Source organism: Podarcis liolepis (assembly GCF_965112155.1).
Source record: "Podarcis liolepis genome assembly, chromosome: 14".
NCBI classification, from domain to species: Eukaryota; Metazoa; Chordata; class Lepidosauria; order Squamata; family Lacertidae; genus Podarcis; species Podarcis liolepis.
The window spans coordinates 29,155,258-29,182,348 of NC_139569.1; the positions used below are offsets into that span (position 1 = coordinate 29,155,258).

The 27,091-nt window shown below is 44.3% G+C and overlaps 1 protein-coding gene across 7 annotated transcripts in view; it reads left to right on the forward strand.

The window, feature by feature from the left end:
• Window positions 1-27,091, forward strand: part of MEGF11 (multiple EGF like domains 11) — a 336,636-nt gene that overhangs the window by 264,899 nt on the left and 44,646 nt on the right. For all 7 annotated transcript variants that reach the window (XM_083475008.1, XM_083475007.1, XM_083475006.1 and 4 more), the window contains 2 exons: window positions 17,537-17,683; window positions 19,447-19,581. In XM_083475008.1, the coding sequence (XP_083331134.1) occupies window positions 17,537-17,683; window positions 19,447-19,581 (282 nt within the window). The remainder of the gene's footprint in view (window positions 1-17,536; window positions 17,684-19,446; window positions 19,582-27,091) is intronic.

Genomic DNA, 27,091 nt, shown 5'->3' on the forward strand with positions numbered 1-27,091 from the left:
GATATTATACTTGCAGTTTCAAGTCACAGGGATCAGACATCGCATTCTTATGGCTTTCATGTTATTGTTTGAAGTTGTGAACTGTATCATGTTGTCCGTTTTGCAAACATGGCATTATCAATAATAGAGTGCCAAACTTGATGGGGGTGGGGAGGGGGGGAAATTGCTGTCCTGGTTTTTTTACTAATTAGAGATGGCCTAGAAAAGATCAGAAAAGTTCAGGAATTTCTGAAGGTTTTGCTCTCTGCAGCTCATGAGGGTAAGCCAATTCAAATGACTCTCTGATGCTAATGGCCAGTGAAAGTCTGATCTAAAAAAAGTTATTCTGTGTGTTCACCCACCCCCCCAAAAAGGAATTTGCATTGATGTCAGGAGCTGAGTGCAAGAGATCAATGGGAGGGGAAATAACTGGGTTTTCTTTCCTCTTTAAAGTAGGTTCTCAAGATACTACTCATTAAAAAAAAAAACCCTCCCAGAAACTAATAATATGAGTGAGTCAGACAGGAAGCACAGGGGAGAGAACTTGGATAAAAGTCTTCAAGGGGTTTGTACAGGACTTCTGTGTCTTAATTTTTTCCTTAACATTTGTCATCCATCTTATCAAGTCAGGTAGCAGCAACATACAGTACTGAACAACCCCACCCTGTGATAAATAACCGACATCCATACTGGTAGCAACCACAGAACAAACAGGCACAGACACATACGGTAGCAGATAGAGAACAAACATCAACATCACGCCTATGGGGACACCAAAAGGTCACCATGAACTCTGGGAAGCCCACAAGCAGGAAGTGAGCACAACAGCATTCTCCCCACTTGTGAGTCCCAGAAAGTATTCAGAGGCACCCCTGTGGGTGTGTTGGACGCTATCTCACATTTGCCCTTCCTAAAGCTTTGTGTGACCTCCTGCCTCACTGTTCACTTAACATAAGAGCATAATAAGAGCAGCATCCTGTTCTCACAGTGGTCACTGACATCCCTGTGGAAAGTCTTCAAGCTGGACATGCATGCAGTAGCACTCTCCTCTACTGTGGCCTCCAGCAACTGGTATTCAGAAGCATTATTGCCTTCAACATTACTGAAGAAGAAGAGTTTGGATTTGATATCCCACTTTATCACTACCCTAAGGAGTCTCAAAGCGGCTAACAATCTCCTTTCCCTTCCTCCCCCACAACAAACACTCTATGAGATGAGCGAGGCTGAGAGACTTCAGAGAAGTGTGACTAGCCCAAGGTCACCCAGCAGCTGCATGTGGAGGAGCGGGGATGCGAACCTGGTTCACCAGATTACGAGTCCACCGCTCTTAACCACTACACTACACATGACTGCACAGCCATCGTTACTGGTAGCCTTTGATAGCCTTGATCTACATGAATTTGTCTGATCCTCCTTTGAAGTCATCCAAGTTGGTGGCCATCGAAAGTTCTGTGGTTGCACAGTGAACAAGGAGAGCAGCAGGCCAGACTCAAGCTATTTATACCAGGGCTGGTTAACCCAGAAACTTCATACTGCCTGTCACAGGAGCTGGAACCTGCCAGGGAAGTTCAGGGGACAAGCAGATCAAGCTAAGCCAGGCAGTGTCAAGACAGGTCTCTCTAAGGAATTATGGACTCTGATCAGCTTCCAGTGGATCTTGATGGCTGGAAGATGTTATCTCAGCCAAAACCTGGAGCCAACTGAGGCCTTATGGAGGCTGGCAAGGCTAGTATTACAGTTGACCCCACCACCACCAGGAGCCAGCATTGCTGACTTCAAGGTTCCTTGTCTAACTCAGCAGTCACTGACATCTACACTGTGAAAGTGGTGTTAATCCCCTGAGTAAGGTGAGAAGACCAGAAGGATCCAAGGGTAGCTGCTGAGGGGCCCCCTCCAAGTGGAGCAGCTTGTTATTGCCTCCTCATAATATTACCTTCTTCAAGGTAGAGTGAGTGGACTCATAAAACAACATTGCTCACCCCTGTTCCCTTCTGTGTTGAGTTTACATTTTTTCATGGTAGCCTTGGATCCTCAGGTATTCTGTCAGTTTTGGTAACAGTGTCGACTTCCCTCTGCCTTTGCTAAGACAGTGTCCAGAGATGCTACCCCAGAGTTGCAGCTGCCTCTTCTCCTGCCCTCTTTCTACCTCCTGCCTGATCCACTAGGTGATGGAGAAATAGTGCTAGCAGCAAGTACCACTAAAAACATCATGGATGTAAACATGCCCATAAATCTTCAGTGGGGTTAAGCTGGGGCTAAGCTGGGGCTATGACTTTCCGGTGTCCAAAACAGAGCAGTCGTGGTAGATTTGAACTTTTTGTGAGAGCCTCTGTGCCCCTGGCAAAGGGAGTTAATGGCGTAGAGAAATGAGTAACTGGCTGGGCACAGATAAGCTTGGCTTTGAGAAAGGAAAATTCGAGTGCAGGGAGGCGCTTTGGGAAGCAGAGAGCAACATCCTTTACTGTCACTCAAACAGTGAATCCTGTTTCTTCTCTCCTGTGGACACATTAATTCAGGAGAACTGATAAGGTGCATACACACACACACACACTCAGGGGGAGGCCTTTTTTAATTCTGAGGGAAGCAGTCCCTTTGACTGTGAGCTAGGAGGTATTTTTAACTTTGGATTTGTGAACAGTTGATAGAGGAGAGAAAGCCAAAGAGAGTCGTTTTTGATTGGCTTTGTGAGAAACAAAGTTATTCTATAACATCATTGTTTTACTAATTTGAATCTGTCCCCCTCAGCTGTTGTAGTGCTTAGCTTGAGGTAGTTAGTATTGTGTTCAGAGCTGGCATATGGTTGGCACTTAATTAATGTTAAATAGTCGGGGATGTGTTTTATTCTGGGATTATTGTGTAGCGCAGAAGTTAGTACGAGGCATGGAGTTCAGCCTCCTAACAATTGCAGCTTTCGTTGTATGATTTGTTTTTTTGTGCAAAATGCAAGTTTCTAACCCTTATGGCGAAGGCAGCATGTGGGCACTGCCTTGTGAAGACACATGTGTGGGGACTATGTTATTGCTTCTGTGGTCAGCCACTGCAAATCAAACAACTTGTAAGGGGTTAGCACAGTGGTTCTCAACCTGTGGGTCCCCAGATGTTGTTGGACTACAACTCCCATCATCCCTGAGCTCTGGCCTTGCTAGCTAGGGGTGATGGGAGTTGTAGTTCAACAACATCTGAGGACCCACAGGTTGAGAAAGGCTGGGTTAGCATGATCACCTCCCTGTGCTTGAAACCCAATGCATTTTGGTGGAACCACCTGACATGTTCCATTGTGAATTGCCAAGTGTTGGTTCCCATTCCATCATTTGATGGGACAGCAACATGAAGTGGTGGCTTGCTCATGGACCCATCACAGATTTAGCATAGCAACAGAGGAAGTTGCTCTTCCAAGTGAGATCATTGGTCCATCAAACCCAGCTAAGCTCTGCTACTTTGCTTTCCAAGGGCTTTGACATGAACTGAAAGCAGAGCCCCATCCCCATTCCCTGATGGACAGAGAAAAGCTCCATGATTCAGAGGCTCCTCCTGCATTTTGTTGACTGCCCTGATCAGAGGGCAGGAGGACTTGGTGGAAGAAGGCAGCAAAGAACGTGGGGAAGGACTGTAGCTTGGTGGTAGAGCATCTGCTTCCCATGCAGAAGGTCCCAGATTCAGTCCTCAATAGCATCCCCAGATGCCTGGGATAGACTCCATGCCTGAAACCCTGGAGAGCTGCTGCCAATCAGTGTAGACAAGCTGGGCCAGTGGTCTGACTCAGTATAAGGCAGCTGCCTATGTTCCTATGTGTACTCCTAGCTACAAATCTCCTGCCAACCTAGCAGTTCGAAAGCACGTCAGAGTGCAAGTAGATAAATAGGTACCGCTCCGGCATGAAGGTAAACAGCATTTCTGTGCGCTGCTCTGGTTCGCCAGAAGTGGCTTAGTCATGCTGGCCACATGACCTGGAAGCTGTACGCTGGCTCCCTCGGCCAATAAAGCGAGATGAGCACCGCAACCCCAGAGTCGGCCACAACTGGACCTAATGGTCAGGGGTCCCTTTACCTTTACCTGGCTGCAAATAGAATGCTCAGGTCACATTGGGTGCAGGGCTGTTCAGTGGAACCAGTTTTGCTCATTTGCATGCCAGTCCACAGAGGTAGAGAACTCAGGTAATGTCCATTCATGTGTAAACCTACCTATGGAATTCGTGTGTATGCATGCACATGAGTCGAGCGTAATTTCCAGGGGCAGGGTTTCAATGCCCTTTAGTTAGTTAGTGAAGTTATTTATTTATTAGAAAATTTGTTAACAAAGATATCCCCCCACCAAGAATATATTATTGGAATATAATTAGGAAATATTGATTTAGAAACGTCCTGGTGGATTTATGAGCTGTCCTTTGGTATAAATTTCTTAAGGCAGCATGTGTATAAGAGTGCTTGCCTTCCTGTGACTAGCTAAATAAATATCGCAAAACATAAGCAAGTTTATGCAAATGTTCTGAATGTGTGGCACTCATGGAGAAGGTTGGATTCTGCTGCTCCTGCTGCAAAGTTTAGACTACCTTGGCACACAACTTACTTTTCTTTTAAGGGCAGAGTATAAACAGTTTCATTTCTAGGGGACTTTCCCTCATCTTTTGGGATATAGCAAGCCCTTTCAAACAAGTGATATCTTTCCTGAACGTTAAGCAAAGGGTGCTTCCAACCTGTCACTATTTACAGGTGGGATTCTATCACATACTGGCTAATTTAGGTTGTTCCTTTGGGAGGTCTTGTGTGACAAATCCCCTTCCCCAAAAAGATTGTACTATTTGTGATCAGGAAAGTGTTGGGGGGATGTACTAGAAAGTGTGAGATAACAGTTGCTTTGACATAACATCATCTAACCTGACTGCAAACAAATCAGGTTAAATGTTCAATAAACAGACTTCCAGGCAGCATGCTGAGAGTTTCACAGTGCATCTTAGTGCATTGTTACGTGCATGTTTAAAAGGACCTTTATCCCTCGCCGATTCCTTTTTGTCCTCTGCTGCTATGCTACGTAGAAAACATTAGATAGAAACATTCCTGCGTTCACATTAGCTTGCCATTTTCTGGCTGGCTGTTCCCGTTATCTCTGCCATAATTTCCGTTTAATCACTTTTAGTTACTGTATCCTAGCTCTTGAAGTTAATAATTTAGTTGTGTGATATTCCTGCATCCTTACATTGTCTTTAAAGGAAGGATGGAACTGAGACATTTCAGCAGGATGGGTAAGTTATCACAATCCCCTTTTACCTGCCTCCACTGGGCGTTTTTTGAAAAGGGAAATGTCTTTTCCCATCTGAAAGGGGAGCACTTAGCTTTCTGGCTTCTATCAGTGCCCTCTAAGCCTTTAAAAATGTACCATAAGCCTATTAGAAATCAGCTTTAATTTTTCATTGGCTTAATTTCAAGTGAGATGATAAGATTTTAATGTCCTCCTTTTGCTTAAAAATTCTCTCTTTTGATGGGGAACCTTTCAGGATGGCTCCTGCTGATAGCAGGCTATTTTTTAAAGAAAGAAAAAAAACTAATCTGCATTTGCTAAGTTATCAAAGGCTCCACTGATGTCCTCATGTTAACTGAGCCTCTGGAACTTATTGATGAGGTGCCCAACTCAGTAGAACTAGATCAGTATCTTAGTCAAGTTTATTTTTTGTTTACCCAAAAGATAGACCAAAAAGATGTTTTTAGGGCATGAACCGGAATTTTATTTTTTAAAGGAGAAGGGAGATTTAAAAAAATAGAATATACCATACCTTCTCAAATAAATGGACAAAAATGGGAGTGGGATGAAGGTGGAAGTGTTATACTTTATAAGTCTACTTACACCTTAACATAGTGATGAGGCACCTGTGGTCCTGCTGTTGTTTCTAGACTCCAGTTCTTATCATCCCCAGCCAGCTTGAGGTGTGATGGTGAGCACCACAGCTCAATAACACCTGGAGGGCCACAGATGCCCCATAGAGCACAGACCTTCCTCATGCTTGAGTCCCTCCAGATGTTCTGGACTGCAGCCACCATCAGCCCCAGCTGACACAACCTTCCTTCCATATTGGGGAAGGCTGATACTACAAACCAGTAAGCAAGGGATGGAAGATCAGAGTTCCTGGTTCAAATCTCACCTCCACCATGAACTCATTTGGCCAGTAACATATTCAGAAGTGCTGGGTACCTTCATGAGTCTCACAGCCATGTCCCTTCCAAGGTCACAGTAACCTTAGAATTATATAGTAATAATAATAATAATAATCAGGGATGCTTGCAACAATAAATGCAGATTTGGCCTTTCAGTTAGATCTGCTCTTTTCTGTGCATATACATGGGCAAATGATTTGGAGTGCTCCAATACCTTCTATCAGAGTGGCTTAAGTTGTGTTTTTCCTTGAAGTTCCATTGTACGTAGCAGAACTTCTGAAACGGAAGCACCTTGTGTTTTCGGTGTTGCTAAATGCTCATCTTTGAAGCATACAGCAGCTAAAGAGGTCCCTTTTCATGCTGATTGGGTGGCTGTAGGTTACTGGAGACAGGGACCGTGCTGCAGAAATAGTAGTGGGTCTTCAATCCCAGACTCTTACACCGCTGTATTTGGTGATGAATATAATATGTGAGTAGCTGGACCATAAAGAAGGCTGATTGCCGAAGAATTGATGCTTTTGAATTATGGTGCTGGAGGAGACTCTTGAGAGTCCCATGGACTGCAAGAAGATCAAACCTCTCCATTCTTAAGGAAATCAGCCCTGAGTGCTCACTGGAAGGACAGATCCTGAAGCTGAGGCTCCAGTATTTTGGCCACCTCATGAGAAGAGAAGACTCCCTGGAAAAGACCCTGATGTTGGGAAAGATGGAGGGCACAAGGAGAAAGGGACGACAGAGGACGAGATGGTTGGATAATGTTCTCGAAGCTACCAACATGAGTTCGACCAAACTGCGGGAGGCAGTGGAAGACAGGAGTGCCTGGCGTGCTCTGGTCCATGGGGTCACGAAGAGTCGGACACGACTAAATGACTAAACAATATAATATGTGAGTGTGTTTGGCGTCTACACTGACTGGCAGTGGTTCTACAGGAGATGTCTGGGGTTGCACCAAAGACCTTTTGCAGGTAAAGCAAATGCTCAGCCACTGAGCTACACAGTCACAGTCGGAGGCCATGACTCAATGCAGGCAGATAGACAATCCCCGGACTTCTACACACATTCCAGAAAAAGCTAGGAACCTAGAAAAGGTACACCATCCATGTAACCAGCCGCCAGACAATGATATTCTAAGAAGACACAAGGCATAGGCAGAGCACAGCATGCAGTACATTAGAGGGCACACAAACCTGCTCCACTTTATGGAGCAGACACCAATGGCTTGAGATAGTTGCACCAAAGCACCACTAACAAGGGGCGCATGGGCCTTTCTCCTGAATCTCACCCAACTCCAAAGCACATAGAGCAAGCAAGGGCCCAGGCCAGCATTTCACGCACTCACACAGGGCTGCCAACAACAAACCACCCTATAGGAAGCCCCCCTCCCAATGTTTCTATTCTGTGCATGACTCGTAATTGGACAGAGGCCAGAACTGTGATGCAAACAAAGCCTCAGCAGGCAGATTCCTCTGCCATCTGCTCTCATGTCTGCTTCACAGGTGATCTAATGATCCAACAGCCCCCGGTGCTAAGATGTGGCAGAATTAAGCTTCCTCTGCCACCAAACAAGAGCTGATGACATGGAAGTCCAGTGGCTTGTTCTGAGAAAACAGCAAGCCCCCTCCTCTGTATGTGGGTTCTCTTGGGCCCTTTAATTATTTTCTCGCACCACCCTAATGTGCCCCAGCACTAAGTTCAGGAATGACAGTTTCAGTATGCCTCCACTCCCATCTGTTCCTCCTGGGCAGCTGAGATGGAGCTAATCAGATGCTATTCCTTCAAACAGCCCTGTTGTATTCCCCTTTATCCAGCCCGGAATGGATGCAGTGGCATGCTAGGTACACACACAACCGAGCGTGCCTCTGTAATTGCTAATGAGTAGATTAAAGTACAAGCTGTTAGGCACTAAGAGGACAGTGTGACGGTAGAGGTAAAACAGCAGAGTCATTGGGAAGGACAAACAGATCACCAGGCGCCGGATTATAAGATATAAGTAAGCCCCCATGCCATCCTGCATTGGCATCTCTGCAGAATAATCTCTTCTAGGCACTTAGGAAGCTGCCTTATGCTGAGTTAGATCACCCATCTAGCTCAGCGCTTCCATACTAACTGACAGTGGCCAGGGGCGTAGGAAGGGGGGGCAGTGGGGCGGTCCACCCCGGGTGTCATCCAGAGGGGGGGTGAGACGATCCCCCTGGGTGGATCACGTGCAGCGCTGCAACCAGCCACCCAGGCAGCGCTGCACCGCGATCAGACCCCCACCGGGAGGATCACGCAGCCGCACCAATTGCTCCGTCTTCGTGGGCAGATCCTTGCTCTGGGTGCCCACCTGGCTAGCTCCACTGCTGGCAGTGGATCCCCAAAGTTTCAGGCAGGGGTCTCTCCCATAGCTACCTAGAGATGCCATTGGCGATTGAGTCTTGGCCCTTACATGTGCAAAGCAGATGGCCCCTTCCCCATCAAGGCGGGTAAATGTAAAGGACACCAGGACAGTTAAGTCCAGCCGAATTTGACAATTTCAGGCCAAGGGAGCCAGCATTTGTCCACAGACAGCTTTTCTGGGTCATGTGGCCTGCACCTGGGTCATGTGCGCTTCTGGCACACAGAATACCGTGACATAAGTCATAGCACACGGAAATGCTGTTTATCTTTCCATCGCAGTGGTACCCGTGTATCTACTCGTGCTGGTATGCTTTCAAGAGGCTTGGTGGTTTCATGAGAAGATCAGAGTATGTAAGGGGACAAGGTCCCTACCCCAAAGGAGCTTACAATTTCAAATCCCCCTTCAACTTAGGAAGGGGAAGATACTTGGAAGTGAATGCAACCTGGGAAGAAATTTGGGCTGTTTCAGTTGCACATCCTTCAGTTTTGGAGTTCCAGTTTGAGACTTGCCATGGTGAAGATGGAAGCAGGGTGGTGGTTATTCTGGATAAATCAGTCTGGAACACTTTAGTCTCTGCCTGGTTCTGAGTAGAGCTGGCACATGAAACATGATGGATTTTCCCCAAGGGGGAAAAAGGTTGTCTACCCCTGTATGCAAAACAAATGTTCTACCACTGAACTTATAGTCTTTTCTAGACCCAGTCCAGCTCCTTAGCTAAGAGCATAAGAAGCGCATGCTGGAACTCAGAAGCATTAACTGGAATCATAGAATTGTAGAGTGGGATGCGACCCCAAGGGGCATCAGGCCCAACCCCCTACAAAGCATGAATCACTACTAAAGAATCCCTGACCGATGGCCATCCAACCTCTGCTTTAAAAAGTCCCATGAAGGAGACTCCACACCTTCCAAGGTGATGTGTTCCACTGTTCAACAGCTCTGACACCAGAAAATTCTTCCTCATGTTTAGTGGGAATCTCCTTTCTTGTGATTTGACTCCATTGGTTTGAGTCCTACCATTTGGAGCAGCAGAAAACAAGTTTGCTCCAGCTTCCATGTGACAGCCCTTCAGATATTTAAAGATGGCCATCCTATCACCTCTCAGTTTCCTCTTTCCCAGGTGAAACGTACCCAACTCCCTCAACCGTTCCTCATAAGGCTTGGTTTCCAGACCCTTGACCATCTTGGCCACCCTCCTCTGTACGCATTCCAGCTCGTCAGTATCCTTCTTACTACCTTTGAGGTAGAGCTTAGCTATCATGACTAGTAGCCATTGACAATGTTCTCCAGGAATTGATCTAGTCCTCTTTTAAAGCTACCCAAATTAGTGGCCATCACTGCCTCCTGCAGGAGCAAGTTCCATAGTTTAACTCTGCAACGTGAAGAAGCCCTTTTAAAAATTTATCCTGAATCTTCCAACATTCGGCTCCACTAGTATCTAGTATTATGAGAGAAGAAGGAAAACTTTTCTTCTCTCCATTTTCCTCTCTGTTGTTCCCGACTCAGTGTCCTGGCCGCTGCTGGGTTTTCAGGGTCACAGCAGACAGAAGGATTGCCTTCCCTTTTGTCTGGGTGCTGGTCTGGCCGAGCTAGGGAGCTCCCAGGTGCCTCAAAATCTCCTTGATACCCAGCACCAATTCTGCAGCTTTGACAGGCTCACATGGCCTGCAGTGAATCAGACCTAATCTCTCTCTGCACTCCAGGAACTGCTATCCAAATGTCAGAGACAAGTGGCTGTTATGACTTCGTGCCATGCTGAGAAGACAGAGGAGAGTAGCAGGGTGTTTAGCGTCAGATCCACCATGTCTATTGAAGTCCTGTCAAAACTAATTTCTGTGGAATGTACTTTGAGATGGTGATTAATGTGTGGCGTGTTGTTGTTTTTTAATGTGCAGAGAGAGAGAGAGAGAGAGAGAGAGAGAGAGAGAGAGAGAGCACGCTCCAATAATAAAATAATTACAGCGTATACATTGATCTATCCATCTCCCCACAGATCCTTCTTTCCTTTCCCCCACTTTGAAACAAGAGGAAAGGAAGCTACATCCTGTAATTTCTCCAGGTCTTACATCCCTTAGAAAATAATTAGATTCCGTTCAGTAGCAAGAACCCCCCCCCCAAGACTCTGCCACAGTCAAGGGGATAGGAGGAGCAGATCCAGGCCGAAGCCTCCAGCTCTCATTTATTCCAATCCACCTTCTTCCTTCCTTCTTTTCTTCCTGCATTTGGAGAAGTGTGGTTGTATTGTCTAGAGGCATGAACAACCGGTTTCATTAGGAGCAGGAGCTGCCGTTCAGCCAAGTTGGATGGAAACACAGCAAGGGCAGAAACCAGGGGGCAGTTTCTTTTCTCCTCGACAAGAGAAATTCCGTGCCGTAGGCAGAGTGGAGAAATGGCAGAGTACAAAAATGTTAACATCCTTTGTGATGATGATTATTTGTAGGTGTCTGTGTGGTTTACAAAATGTAAAAAAATACAAACAAAAAAACCCAAAAAAATACAAAAAAGACACAACATTACTAAAATACACTATAATTAAAATACAAACTAAAGCAATCCCATTGCGCATAGGACCAGGACTTTTTTCAGTTCCGGCACCTCTCAGGTGGGCGCCATTGCCATTATAAGAGAACAAGGGTAGTGTTCATGGTGAGTTCCGGCACCTCTTTTTCTAGAAAAATATAGCACTGCACAGGACTCACAGTTTCTCTCTTGGGACTTGTTGGCTTGTGTGAGTTGAGACTATGGTGGTCCCAGGAAGAGATCCAGGATCTTTCCAAACACAAAGGGGAAAATGCCATGCTTTATTTATTTGATCCCCCCCCCCCCCGGGCATCTCCATGGTGCCATTAAATCATTGTCCTCTTTCATTTTCCCATGAAGCTTCTCTCTCTTTTAGACCATAGAAAATCTAACCTTTTTAGAAAGAATGGGGATGTTTGCTACAGCTGTAGATTGCCTTAGTGCTGCCCTTCCTTGTTTTCTAAGAGGCACACTTTTGACATGTTCATTGTGGAATAAGCCAGGTGAAAATATCGCCCCTGTACACCTTCCTGGTTGGTGTCATTTTATCAGCATTTTTGTTTTTTCTCTATCCATCTATCCAGCCACCTGTCTTTTAATGAGCACCATAACTGTTCTTTGCCTACATTTCTAAAAGAAGATATTAAAATTTAGTTTGAAAGCATTTAAATGAAAGAGTGTTGTAGAGCTAATTAAAAATTGATTTAATGTAACAGAGCAAAAGACCCCACTGCATTTTCTGTTGCTTTCGTTTCTTTGTTTCAGATTTCAGGTAAAACAGTTTGTTTAAAATAAATATGTGCGTATATGAGAGAGAGAGGAGAGAGGTGTAATTGTCATGTCAAATAGATACAACTGAGTTCTGCCTTTATCATATTACAAGTAAACATGGAGAGTTGTGCAACTGAAAATCTTCTAATAAGGGCCACTCCATGTGTTTGCTATCTATCTCTCTTTGCTAACCTTTGGAATCTAAACATGCTTAAAAGGTGTGATCCTGCTCTCATCTGTTAGATGTGATTAAGGCTTCCCTTCCACCACCTCTGCGTTGTGCTAAGTCAGTATCCCCATCAGGAATCATCTTGCCTTTATTTAGTCCTGGGAAGATACTGCCTCATTAGTCTTCAGCTAGAGGTGACTTCTCTGCCGCGGGAAACGGAGATGCATTTTAATGCTCCTGCCTTTTTAAAAGAAAGGAGCTGGTGTCATTCTCTGAAAAACTCAAGACAAGAAATAATGTTCCTTAATTGTCTCCATTTATAAATAGCCCGGTTTACAATGAAAGAATTCTAGTCCAAATATTGCTGTCAAAATGGAGGAAGCAACGTGACAACTCTTCCCTTAATCCCCGTTTGCACTTAATTCCAGGAGTCTGGCTTGGCAGTATTTAAAATGAGGGGAGGCAATCCATCATTAGGTTATGCATTCTAATTGCGCAAGTAGTCCACGGTGGGGTAAGCCACTTGGTGCCCCCCCCCCGGTCATTTATTGCCTGCTGGGTTTTTATGGGATCAGGACCCCTAACACAACTGAAATGTAGCAAGCATGGTTAGCAAAAGTCTCCCAAATCATATTGTTGCACACACCCTAATCTCCAAGTGGCAGGAAACTCCAGAGGTTATAGCGCTTTGCCCAGAGTTTGGTTTCCTTAGAATGAAGGTCAATGGAGAATGTGGTGTCTTTAGGATATATGGTTTTATTTAGACATATATACAACCTGAGTATAGCTTGGAGGGCCTCAGTCACAGCATTAACACTCAATGAATCTTGCCTCTCCACTCAATTCCCAGGGAGTTCTCCAAACCATATCTATGGGTCTTGCACAGAACAAGACCAGCTTCTGTCTCTAGCTTGCAGCATCAGCCAAACTCTCCTTCCAGCACTAACTCTCCTGGCCTATTGCTCTCCATCTTGGTGATCTGGCATCCAGCCAGGTGAGGTGTGGAAAGGCCCACCCATTTGTCTCTATGGCAACAAATGGACTTTTCCACCTGGCCCAGTAGAGCAATTCTGATATTCTGTTATTGTTACTTATTATTTTCTTTCCTGTTTCATTTTACTCACCTTTTATTTATTTTTAGGTTTGTGGTTGAATTGAAAGGGAATTGATTTATGGTGCCTTGTTTCCTTATAGTGTACGTTTATATCAGTAATACCGGTAATTTCCAGGGGGAGTAGCTGTGTTGCGCTAATACAGCCAAAAGAAAGAGAGTTTTGTTGCACCTTAAAGACTAATAATTTTATTGGGGCAGTAAGCTTTCATGAACCAATGTCCACTTCATCAGGAGCTTATCAGTAATATGTCAGTAATATAGTCAGTCCATGATATAATGCAATATAAAGCTGTGCTTTTCTTTACTTTCAACATGCTTCTGAACCTCATGTTAAGATGCCTCTGGCTTTGGTACAACTTCCCTTCTGAAATGTGTAATTATTTCTGAACTTGAATAGAGGTGGGTGGAGGGATGAGTCCTGCTATGCTCCTTTAGTGCACTATCCACAGATATTTTTGAAAACTGCCCTGTATGTATGCTCGACAGTGATCGTTCTGTCAGTTTTAATAATCCTCCAAGCAGGATGTCCGAGTGGGTGGCAAGTCCACCAACATGGCATGTTCCTCATGGCAGCCTAATGAAGCCATCAAAAAGCAGGAAATGAGCTGAGATGAAGCTTATCCATGGCAGCACATATAATCCAAACTCTGGCTGAGTTCAGGTATTTTGGAGTCATCGCCCGCGCTTATCCTTTTATCCGTGAGAAACATGCGCTTGGCTGATAAAGAACTTCCGGATGGTGTAGGGATTGCTGGCTTAAATGAGGTCTGTATCAGATCTCAAGGCACACTGAGGCAGCAAACTCCTGAGCTCTCAGTCTGGTGCTCATGTGCTTTAACAGGACCTGTGCAGCATGCGACCTGCGGAGCCAAACGCAGCCCCCGCCTCCTGGCATGTAGTGTGTGGCCTGTCAGTGCAAGGACAACCCTTCTGGTTTTGCAGGGCCAGGCAGACATTAAAAACCGGAAGTTTATCAGCCCCTGGCTGGGTTGCCATACATAGCTGGTGGGGTGCATTCTGCTTTGCGGGTACTGAGCTAAAATATGCAGAAGGCAGTGGAGGAGAGGTTTTGCAAAATATATGATTATTTATTCCCTTGCACAGTAGACATCTCCCAACCCTTTTTCTTCCTTGCCTTTCCCATGCCTTTAGCCACATGGAATGCACTAAGTGGTGGTTAGTGTTCATCAAAAGTGGAGACTCAGAGCATAAACTTGCTACTTCTTCAAAGCAGAATAGACAGTGGCGGAGCTGGCTGCATGGGTACCATGCCCCTGGGGGGGTTGGGCGATCTGCTGTGCGGTGGCAGTGCAATCTGCAGCTGCGGCGACGTGACTCTCCACACGCAGCTGCAGCAGTGGCAGTGCGATCCTCCACATGTGGCTGCGGCGGTGTGATTTTCCATGTGGCGGCAGCTCGCACCGCTGCGTCCTGGGGTGACGGGCCTAGCCCCCCACGGTGTGCCTTTTTGTCACCCTCCTCAGAGATGGCACCCAGGGCAAACCGCCCCCACCTTCCCACTCCCCTGAGAATAGCATTCTAAAACTATGGGCTGATTTTCTTTCCAAATCTACCTTGCCAGTGTCAAGGTCCCAGTGCATCCATCAAGAAAGTGTTGTGGTGTTTTCGGTCATGTTTAAACCCAACCATGTGAAAAATGCTGTTTCTTCCGTGCTGGTTTGGGCAAGGTCAGGTCCACAGACATTCACACATAGCAGGTTCAGCGATTAAACTGCAGATGTAATTCAGCTGGCTGCAACCCCATGATACAGTTCAGAGAGTACCAAGAGTGCTGCACTTGCACAGTCTGAAAGACCAAAACCCTACCACACATCACAACTGTGATTAAAAGCCATTCCACAAAACAAACTTTATGGAGTTGAATTAGTTCAGATGCATGCCCTCTAGCATTCCTCAGATGAAAATAGGGACATTTTATTCTACATCAGTATCACTCCTTAAGCAGTTCCTCCTGGTCAAGTAAAAAAGTTATTAGAGGAAACACACAAAACGGCAGTATTTTAAGCACAGAAATCTTTGAATGTATGTGTTGCCTGGGGAGGAAAGAAAACCCCAAATCAATAAATACAACTAACTTATAGGTGTGTGTGTGAAAATTGTGCATTATCATCATGCGTTTACACGTATTTTGGAAGGATGATAGCTTTGAACAACTATTATTGTTGCAATTGTGCAGGTGTATCCTATGGGGTATTATAATGTCTATTTTGGGGTACAGGGACATACAACTGTTATGGGGGATACATAAACTTCCTTTTTTAATGTTTCAAACTTCTAAACAAATTGTGAATGTGTTAGCAACTGCAGCACCCAGGAGCTGTGGTGAATCCTGTGGATGGCTCAGCAGCACAGACACCCCTCACCCCCCCCCACCCCAGGCATCCCCTCCCCCATCCTGTCCTGGGACTCCCCTTCACTCAAATGCAAAAAATGGGGAGACTCATCAGATTTCAGAAGGTGCCACCAGTTCAGCTCATGGGAGAGATCAATGCCTTTTTCCTGTCAGAGAATCCCCCTCTTTTGCAACTGTTAAAGGCACAGGCACCCTTGCTCCAGCTCAAATCTGATCAGGTTAAATGATTCTCAGGAGTACTCCCATTAATTTGAGTAAAATAAAGTCTTGCCCTCGTGAGTCTTACACAGATGAGTGACAGCTCCTTAGAGAGACCCCGTGGGCTTGCAGGATTGGGCCCTGGTTTATTTTAATTCATTTGTTGACAAGTGAAAGAGGAGGGAGAAAGGTTGTTTTCTGCTGCTCCAGAGAAGCGGACACGGAGCAATGGATCCAAACTACAAGAAAGAAGATTCCACCTAAACATTAGGAAGAACTTCCTGACAGTAAGAGCTGTTCGACAGTGGAATTTGCTGCCAAGGAGTGTGGTGGAGTCTCCTACTTTGGAGGTCTTTAAGCAGAGGCTTGACAACCATATGTCAGGAGTGCTCTGATGGTGTTTCCTGCTTGGCAGGGGGTTAGACTCGATGGCCCTTGTGGTCTCTTCCAACTCTATGATTCTATGATTCTATGATTCTATGATTCTATGATTCTATGAAAGAGCAGGAGCCCTTATTTAAATGTCACTAATTAGAATACTGGAGGACAGAGCCTTTAAATCACCTGCTAAGAGTCTCTGCACACACAGAGTGCACTTTGGTAGATTTGAACGTCATAATAAATGCCAAACTATTGTCCTGGGAGCCATTTGGTGCCTGGATTTGCATCTCTGCACGTTTGCAGAGCATACAAATTTATGTGAATAAAGAGAGAGTCCAGGGTAGGATCTATCCACTATGCTAAGTGCTCTGCAGAGCGGGGACATAACCTGTGTCCTAATAATCAGAGAACATTTATTTTCCCATTTCGTCCATGTATGAAGGGCGGTATACAATTTAAGCACCAAAATCACAGATTTAAGCTCCTCACCACAGATGAGCATGCAAATTGCAACAATTCCCACTTCCTTTTCTATCTCCGGTGCAATTCTTTTGACATTCCTACCTGGACATTTATTTCCTGAAAGCCCTCACTGAAGCTACAAATTCAGGGGAAGGGTTGCTGCCTTTCTCCACCACCCCCATCCTCTTGCTGCTTCTGACATATGTCTCCTAAAGTGCATGAAGCAGCCTGGGTGCCAAGACAAAGGGTGCCACCATCACAGCAGCCATACCCATCACCCTATTAGACTCTACCCTGTATGACTTAACATAAATAATATCAGGCATTTTATTATTTTGCCAGTTTTACTGCGAATTTAAAATGTAATGCTAGCCTTAAAATGAATTCCTATATTTTAAAATTAACTGGTATGAGACAACTTATTGCAATGATGTCCTTCTGCTGGTATTTTATTATCATGCCTGTTATGCAGCGCTTTTCCCTGGGGGGACGCAGAGGGACGCATACCCTTAAACATTTTGTGAATCTAAGTTTGGCCTAATTGAGGGGCAGTATTTCAATATGAGTAGGAAAATGAGAGTACCCCTAAACATTTTTTAAGGGGAAAAAGCACTGCTGTTATGTATTCAGAGGTCTGTGTTTGCCTAAGCTTGAGTCTAAGGTTTCTGAGCCCCTGTGTTCTGATTCGATACATGATATCCAATCACAGAACATTTCAGGATTTGGACCTCTGCCATTGGCCCTTAAATTCTGAGTCATGATTCGCAGCTGGGAAGTTTAGGCAGCCAATCACGTTGGGAGTGGGAGTGGCCCAGGCCTTCGGAAATGTATATAAGCAGTTGCCCAGTTCTGTTAGTTCAATAGAGGTTCTTGTTGTTATCACTGTGTGTGATAACTTCTTGGGAACCCACCTACACCTCAGTGCCTTCACCCTAAGGCTCCGGGCAGTTAACAACAATTAACTGAAAAACAGTTTAAAACAACTTAGTCACAAAAAGGCGTCAGATGTAAAGCATTTTGGATTTGCATCTGTGCTCTTCTCCAGGCATCCATTGCGACAGTGTCTGTCCAGAAGGGCGATGGGGACCCAACTGCTCCATCACCTGCAACTGTGAAAACGGAGGGTCCTGCTCCCCAGAGGATGGGACCTGCGAGTGTGCACCAGGCTACCGAGGACCGCTGTGCCAAAGAAGTAAGTTCTCCCCCCAACCTACGTACTTTCCTCCACTTTCCATTGGCTAAATACCTGCCTCATCCCATCCCTAATTCCTCCTCAGCCATTATGTGGAGAGGAGACCATAGGGAAGCAGGTGGCCATAGGAGCCAACTCCTAGGGGCTGAGGGGTCTCGGACAGTCCAATAATATATTTGAGGGGGCTGGGGGGGCAAAGTTGATGGACCGATTATTCAGGGCAGGGCTTACCCCCCTCCCCAACGAATATTTTATTTAAGTTAGTCTCTTGCCCTGCAAAAAAAGGCCTGGATGAGGGATCCACAACAGAGGTTGTGGAACTGAGCTTGACCCAGTTATCCCATCCTCAGGTTTGCAGTTTGTATGGCGGGAACACCCAAACACAATTACTGAGTCTACACTGGAATTGTGCGATTAAACTCAGAATGGCTCTTTACAGAACCAGTGTCTTTAACTCTGCAAATAACTTTTGCACACACACAAAATTCCCAGTTCACTTCTCGTTCCCCAGCCCCAAATTTCGCAGGTCAGCCTTGGCACAGGCAAAAGCTCCTTTCCCCCCAAATAACTTGCAGCTGCTGTTTTTCTTTTTTATTTAAAGCCATTACGGTGCTGACCTGGGCCAGGGCTGCCATCCACGGCCTTTGTGCATTTCAATTACAAACCCCTCTTTCCCTGTGAGGTCACGGCAATTCTCTCTCTGGCTGTAAAACTGCTCTCCAGACCCGCAAAAGAAACCCTCAAAGAGTCGGGGAACCAAGGGGGGGTTTCTTCCTCTCTCTTTTTGCAAACTTTATATCCCCAGGGTTTAGAATGTGACAAGAGGAAATTGAAACTTTCCCAGAGAGAGGAGAGAAATAACAGGTTAGCTCTATCAGTCGGTGGTGCAAAGGCCGGGAGGGCATCTGAGTGCCTTCATCTTATCCATGTAATCAGGCTGTATAGCCCAAGGTGGTCTGCTTGGAGCTGTGGCAAGAAGAGAGCTTGGCTTCCTTCCTCCATTATCGGCGGCCTCATTATGCCAGGAGTTGCACCTGCCCCCTAAGTATCCCTCGTTATCAGATCCGTCCCTGAACTGAACTTGCATATTTAAAGTTGCTGCTTCTCCCCACTAGGCCTGACAGGTATGGAGGGTCTTGTTGCTTTTGTTCCTTTCTTTGCTTCTGATAGTTCATTTGTGTCTTGAATATAGAGATGGAGGGGAAATTCCATTCTATTTCCTATTTTTATTATTATTATTATTATTATTATTATTATTATTATTATTATTATTTTATTATTATTTGAATTTATATAAAGCCCTATATCCGCGGGTCTCAGGATGGTTCACAGAATAAAACCAAAATATAAAAACCACAAAATACGTAATCAGAATAAAAACAACAACAACCTAATACCCACACACATTTTAAAAGGGCATAGGATTTAAATGCAAACCCCCTCCTAATTTGTGCTTTCCGCAACAATACACAAACTGAAATACAGCCATCCTTCGGAATCCAAATTTTGCATTGCAGTTCTCCAGCCAAATAATGGATGCGAAAATATATAGGCTTAGGAAGGTGTGCATTAAAAAGATATATTCATGAAAACAACATATAAAAATGCATTCAATTAAGAAAAAATGTAGTCGAGTGGTTAAACTGTATGGTGCTTTCTTTGTAAACTGCATGCATTGTTGCAAATAACTAGTAACGATGAGGACTAGTGTCTTATTTCTGACTTCTTTACAGTTGTAGTACAGCTTTTGTTATTTATTTTAGTTTGTCCACCTGGTTTCTACGGACATCAGTGCAGCCAGCCGTGTCCCCAGTGCATTCATAGCACTGTCCCCTGTCATCACGTTACAGGACATTGTGACTGCCTCCCAGGATTTTTTGGCCCACTCTGCAATCAAGGTATGAAGACTCTTGGTGGTTCTCGCTGGTTGTACTTATTTATGAGCAATTGATAGAAGCCAATGGAAAGGTTTCTGGGCAAAGCTCGCCTTTTTGTACTATTATTATTCTTGTAAGCCTTTGAGGTTCTAGATAGCAGCAGGGGAAAGAAAACCTGTTTTCCTTTGTAGGCAGAAATGCAAATAAGCACTTAGTCTCCCCTTTGTAAATAAGTTGTATGCTAACATGCTTAAGTAAGGCAATTCCTTAGTTTTGGACAGAAGTGCAAATAAAATGTGGCAGATGTTGCAAATGCAGCCGGCTACTCAAGGCTCACATCTCTTTACTGTCAGAACCTAGAGCATCTCAGGCACACAGTGGCACTTGTAAGTTGTGCTGTTAATTAAATGTAAAAGGTACTTGTCAGTTAGTACAGACTGCACACACAGGCAAGTACATATTGCCGGCAGGAACTTTTTAAAGTGAAATTCTGAAATCTTGTTTGAGTTGGCCGATAGCTGAGAGATGAGCATTGTGAATGAGCTCTTGTTGTCCATACTAAAAGTCCATACTAATGCGAAAATATATAGGCTTAGGACTAAAAGTCCCAGGTTTCACCCCAGGCTTGGAAAGACCTCAGGGGTGGGGCTGGGAGTGAGGTGGGGCAGTCAACATTGGACAAGATGGACCCAAGGGCCTTTCTCAGCAAAAAAGCAACTTCATGTGGCCATATATTTAAGGGCTGGGGCCGTAGCTTATAATAATAATTATAAACTGTATAATAATAATTATTATTATTTATTATTTATACCCCGCCAATCTGGGCAGCTTCCAACAGAATATTAAATTACAACAACCTATTAAACATTAAAAGCTTCCCTAAACAGGGCTGCCTTCAAATGTCTTCTAAAAATCTGGTAGTTCTTTGACATCTGGTGGGAGGATGTTCCACAGGGCGGGTGCCACTACCGAGAAGGCCCTCTGCCTGGTTCCCTGTAACTTGGCTTCTCGCAGCAAGGGAACCGCCAGAAGGCCCTCGGCAATGGACCTCAGTGTCCGGGCAGAACAATGGGGGTGGAGACGCTCCTTCAGGTAAACTGGACCGAGGCCATTTAGGGCTTTAAAGGTCAGCACCAACACTTTGAATTGTGCTTGGAAACGTACTGCGAGCCAGTGTAGGTCTTTCAAGACTGGTGTTATATGGTCTTGGCGGCTTACTGATAGAACACCTGCATTTGCAATATCAGAATGTCCTAGGTTCAATCCCCAGCATGGAAAAGACTGCAGCCTGAAACCCTGGAGAATGGCTGCCAGCCAGTGTGGACCAGCATTGTTGGGCTACAAGTCCCACCATTGTTGTCAAACGCTTTGGAAGCCGAACAATTTGGAACCCAAACACTACAACCCAGAAGTGAATGCTTCCGTTTTCAAACGCTCCTTGGAAGTCAAACAGCTTCCGAGGTTCATCTCTCCATTTATTTCAATGTATTTTGCCAACCAGCAATTGCGCCTCAGTTGTTGAACGTTTCAGAACTCAAACGGTTTTCTGGAACGGATTATGTTCGACAACCAAGGTTCCACTGTATATCGCAATGTTTAGCTGGTGCTATATCGCAGTGTTGAAAACCAGATATCGCCCAGCCCTAGTAAATGTATATTTCTTATTTGGGTGTAATCTTCAATGTTTTATTTTAATATTTCATAACGATTCCTTTGATGTTTTCAGTTAGGTTGCAAACCGCTGTGGGATTTGTTTATTAATTCTCAAAATGCAAAGTGGCATAGACAAATGGGAGACTAAGGCCACCCTGGACCACAATTCCCATCAGCCCTCAGGCAGCAGGCTGGCTGAAGGGAGTTGCAGCCTAAAACATCTAGAGGACACCAGGCTGTGTAGATTTAACAGATAATATGCTGCATGGCATTTGCCTGTCCGGTCATCATCTTTTGTTTCTTTGGGGGGGGGGGTTAAGGAAAAAATAGAACTCACTCTTTTTTTAATGCCGTGCTTTTCCGCAAGGTACAAATTATAGGCAGTACTTAGGCAAAAATAATTAAACATAGATTAAGTCGAAACATATGTTTTCTTTTCTCCTTGCCACTTTCACCACCAAGATGTAGAGCAATTAATATGAGAGCAAGCACTTTACTTTCCCCTTTTCGGCGAATGTGTCTGTCTCAATGCAAAAACCCCAGCTTAGTTTTCACAGTCTGAAGCAGGCCTAATTATCTCATTAAGCAAAACCCTGTTTTCTTGATTTCAATCTGTTGAGCGTCCCTGCCTTCCCTTTGAAATGTTGATCCACCCAGCAGAATTGCCATAAAATATTCATGTTCTAATTAAAGGCAGTCGGTGTTGCAATTTGTCATAATGTTGCAAGCATATGATATGATATATATGCTTTTCTTTAATATAAAAAATGAGAAAGAAGAGAAGAAGGATGCATTTTAATAATTTATTTTAGGCTAACTTGGTGCAAATATTGCTGTTTTCAAAATGCAGCTATTATTGCAGGTGCTTTACTTTTTCGCTAAGTAGAAAGATTATTTAGAGCTAAGCAGAGGGGAAGAAAACTCCTCTCTGTGCTAGCAGCCCTAGAGAGAGAGCATTTACAGAGGGTTGTTCTATGGCCCATACCTGTGTCTTGGGTCACACCTCCTCGATCCATTTTCTTGGGGAGGGAAACAAGAGAGAAGAGGAAAGGACCCATCTAAATTGTATATGTGAGTAAAGGGGGGGGGGGACAATACCTTGGATTGGAAGATGGGCCCTGCGTTGTACTCTGGGGTCAAATGGTTTCTGGGCTCTTGAAAAATTGATGGCCACAGGGTGGTCCAAAGGGATGTTGTGGTTCGCCAGCCATCTTCCAGCGGGCCACCTAATTCCTGCTGCTGGCTGATAGGATTCTAGCAGGGATTTCATCTCCTCTTCTTTTATTTATTGATTTTAAAATATTTATTTCCTAGGGCAGCTCAGAGTATGAAATTTAAAACAAGTTATTGCAACCGTAGCAAAACAAAGTAAACAAGTAAAACTACATGAATCGGGGCTGCTGTTTTTAATCGATTAACCGGTGAGATCAGTCAGCCTTAAAACGTTTTTAATCAACTGAATAGGCACCCCTGAGATACATGCGGAAATAATGTTTAGAATAAAAACTGTCAGCGGCAAGCAACATCTTCAGTGGGTCTTTCTCCTTTTGCCCTCTTGGCCGTAGGGGGAATCCCTTTCCTATGATGATGCCTCACAACAAGAGTGTATCATCTTAGAAACAAAGGAAATGGGTTTTCTTGCTTTAGAAATGGCCAGCATGACGAAGGTGCTTCTGGCGAACCAGAGCAGCTCACAGAAATGCCGTTTACCTTCCCGCCAAAGCGGTACCTATTTATCTACTTGCTACTTGATGTCCTTTCAAACTGCTAGATGGGCAGGAGCTTGGGACCAAACAACGGGGGCTCACCCCGTCGCGGGGATTCGAACTGCCAACATTCCGATCGGCAAGCCCTAGGCTCTGTGGTTTAGACCACAGCGCCACCCGCATACCACTAAGGGCCTTGTACACTAATACAAAAACCTTGAACCTGGCCCAGTAATGTATAGGCAGTCAGTGCAGATTTTGAACACTGGAGTTGATTATATATTGATTTCTCTTGATAGAGGGCTTGCCTACACTTCCACTTCTCCCATGCACATGTGTGAGCAGTTTTCTGCTTTTCCTGTGCTTTCTAGGCGTGGGTCCGAGCAATTTTTTGTTTGCCCCACCACTTTCCCTGGGAAAACTTGCTCTTTAGCGCTGAATCAGTGCAAACATCAATTGAGGTTTGTTCCAATTCAGCTATAAAGATTGAGATTTCCCAGCGGAAAGCAGCAGGAAGAGAGGAAGTCTGGACGCACCCTTAGTTCCGTTTACATTCCTTAGAATTTGGGTTGTGGTCAATGACAACTTTATAAGCTTAACAAGGGGGGTCATTGAACCCTAATCTGGATTTATGCAATGGGAGGCCAAAGCCAAGCTAAGGATCCCCTACCATTAATAGGAATACAAGCAGCTTGGATTGATAACGAATTATAGCTGCCAGAAAACAGCTGATATCTCAGCAGGGGCTTGGAGTAGTCCCCCTTCAGAGCTCTAATAACTAATTAACATGGCAATTACATCCTTGTATTCCTAATACAGAAAGCATTATTCCCCTTTTCTGTATTCAAAATGTCTCAGATCCATTTAACTATTGTTTGTGCGTAATGCATGCAGCTTCAGTGAAGATCTTAATAGGCTCTAAGAAGGGTAAACAACTCACTTTTGAAAATGGTTCTAGTGGGTTGTTTCCCCCCCTACACGGTTCAGAGAATCTTGGAGAATGAAGATATATAGTAAACATTTTACAGGCAAATATACCTCACAATACCATATATATCCCATTATATGGTTGAGTTGACTTGTTTTCCAAATTGCTCAGCCTTTGGCTTCATAGGTAATGAAATGTGCTACAGTGTTTTGTTCATCTGAGCCCGACTTGCATCAGAACCAGACCAACCAAACTACCAGGTTCTGGACTACCAGGTTCCCAGTGCACTCTGGGTTGCTGTTTTTTTACCAGCCAGAAGGGCGTTGCAGTTCATGTCTAATGACAGCATTTGCATGTCGTGGTCAACACTATTTATTATATTTATTTATCCCATGTATGAATCATCACCTATGAAACGTCTCAAAGTGATTGACGGTAATAACATCAACAATTTAAATAATTTATTATGTTAAAACTATTCAAATCCAATGCAGATAACAGACTGGGATTTAGAAGGCTTGTTGAAGGAAAACTATAGGTCATGGTTTAGTGTGAACGCAGAAAAGATCCATGCTTTCCCAGCAGGAGCAACAAAGCCACATTCTCTAGTTTAGTGTTACATCCAAACTGAGGACTGTGGTTTGTTTTGCTCCAAACAGGGGAGAAATTTGACTCAGTTCACATTTAAAGCTGAATTTCTCAAATTTGCACTTTCTGAAAGGAGCCTGCGAATGAAAACGCTTCCACCCTCCAGAATTTGCCTGTATTTGAATTTTGCAGTACAGATCTCCAACCTGTTTACAGAAATGTAACTCTTACAGAAATGTGTGCATTAAAAAAAATTAGTGAATATAACATACAGCTGCATACAAATGTTATTGGGAGGAATCTGCCATGAAATGCTAAAGAATTTTCATGCAGTTTATTTTTTTAATGCAAATTGCTACAGCATTGTGGAGAACTGAATTTAAGGTATAAAAAATGAGAAGCAGAGAGAAATCAAAATTGGCAACTCCTCCTATCCCCAGCTCCAAAAAACAAAACAAAACAAAATCCACAATGTTAATCGAAGCTGGCTTTCCCATAGTTGTGTTTTGTCCTTTTTGACTGAAACAAACTATGACCACCAGTTTGGACATTACACCAAGGCAGAGAGCATAGTTTTTTTCCAGCCACTGACTTATGGGGGAGAGCAAAGCAAAAGTCATCTGTGTTCCATGGTTTACCATGATGTGCAAACTGGGCCATTGTCGTGTCAGCAGCAAGTCAGTTTGCTGTCATATCCATGTGTGGATATTGAGTACAGATCCATATGAAACAGATCATCCATTCTCGGTTAACCCATCATAAGGGGGTGTAACCACTTGTGCCTCTGCACTTGTGCCTCTGTTTTTAAAAAGTTAATGTTTATTATTAAGAATAATCAACAAATGAATTGGGAATAGAAAGGAAGGAGATAAGAGAAGAAAGCTGTCATAGCAACAAGAAGTAAATGTAAAATGACCAGAGAGGACAGATGAAATAAATTGTCACTTAAGGGGGTAGGGATGGGAATAAGGTCCATGCTAAGTATGAAAGGAAAATGAGAGAAATGAGAGGAGATGGCTAACAAAAAATACTTTGAGAGGCTTGCGGAGATGGGAAGCCGGAAACATCAGAGGAAAAATCTTCCTCACTTAGAGCCTCTGGGTCAACAAATTCAGCCTGAAATGGGGAGGCTGTGTCACAAAACCTCCAGAGCAAACACCTTGAGGAATGCTGACCTGTGGAACTCTTTGCCACAAGGAAACTGCTATGAAGGGGGTGGGGGGAAACAGCCATTTCTGAATATGTATTAGATATTCATAGAAAGCGATGCCAGTAAATGTCAGCTGACCATGCCAAACTCTGACTCTGTCAGTGCCACCATTTTGTGACTGGGGGTGGGGTGGACTTTTTAATTTTCAGCTGCCTTAAGTGGGCCCTGGCAGTAGAAAGATTGAGAAGCTCTCTCTGAGAGTATATGTGATTTCCCAGCAACTTCTGTGACTCTGTCGCAGTCCGATAAGGGCCGTATAACATCATCGCCTTCTTTTTATTTTATGTAAATTGGCTTTCTAAAACCAGGCTGTTGGGAACGTCCTCTTGATGGGATTATGTTTCTGCCAAGGATGCCTGTCACTGAATCCATCTTTTTTTCCCCTCTCGATAACAAAATTGTGTTATAATATTGCTGAGATCTGTTAGAACAATGGGCCTGTGCATGAGGGAAGACAGGTGGACAGATTGTTTCGGTGTTTCGTCCTTTCTCTCTAGTGTGAATATTTCTCCCTTCTCTTCCTGCCTGCTACGTTTTCTCTCATTTCAGTGAGAAAACTGTTCCGTTTAGCATTTAACTTCAAAGTCAACTTTATCTACTCTGGGAGGGAGATAAGTGTGTTTTGAGACTGTATGTGATTGTCTTCCGGCCTATTCTTACCGTCCCTGTCATGGCGGGAGTTGGAACTGGCAGATGATTCCCAGCTCCAGATTTTAATCTCGGACTGAAGCGCTTTGGGAATAGATTGAGGTCATCTCCCGTGAATGTGAATCAGGAAGCATGAATTGTCGAAATGCTAAAGTAGGGAAATAATGCCAAAACAAAAACAAAATACCTCTACCTATTTGCAAGGCTATGAGTCCAGTTATGTTTGTGTGCCTTCGTTGCACTGATGGACTGGGTGAGCTGGTTTTATCTGTTTAGTGAGCGTGGTTATATGATGCCTGCTTTTGTCAGGGAGAGAATCCAGCAGCCAATAAGAACAATTTGACAATGCTTCCATTGTCATGCTAGAAAACAGGGACTACGTACTGGTTTTCCATCAGTATTCTGTAGTTATGTTGGAACCTAAGGATATAACTGTCTGTATAGAAGAGTTTAATTCAATACCCTCAAGACCTGCTACGGTTACAGCGTTCCTTCACCAACCTGGGGCACGCTGTATGTTTTAGACAAGTCAAGGCTGCGATGGCTGGTGCTAATTGGAGTTGAATTCCAAAACATCTGCAGGGCACCAGATTGGCTTTAGAATAAAATTAAAGGGTTTTTTCCTCCCCTGTCTTATGGACTAAGCAGCGCTAGGTGAAAAACTTAATACTGATGCTCTCTCTCTTTCCCTCCCTCCCCCCCCTCTCTTTTTCTCTCTCTCTCTCTGTTTTCTTTTGTAATGACATGTGTCCTAATCAATGGGTGGATTTACAGTGGTACCTCAGGTTACATACGCTT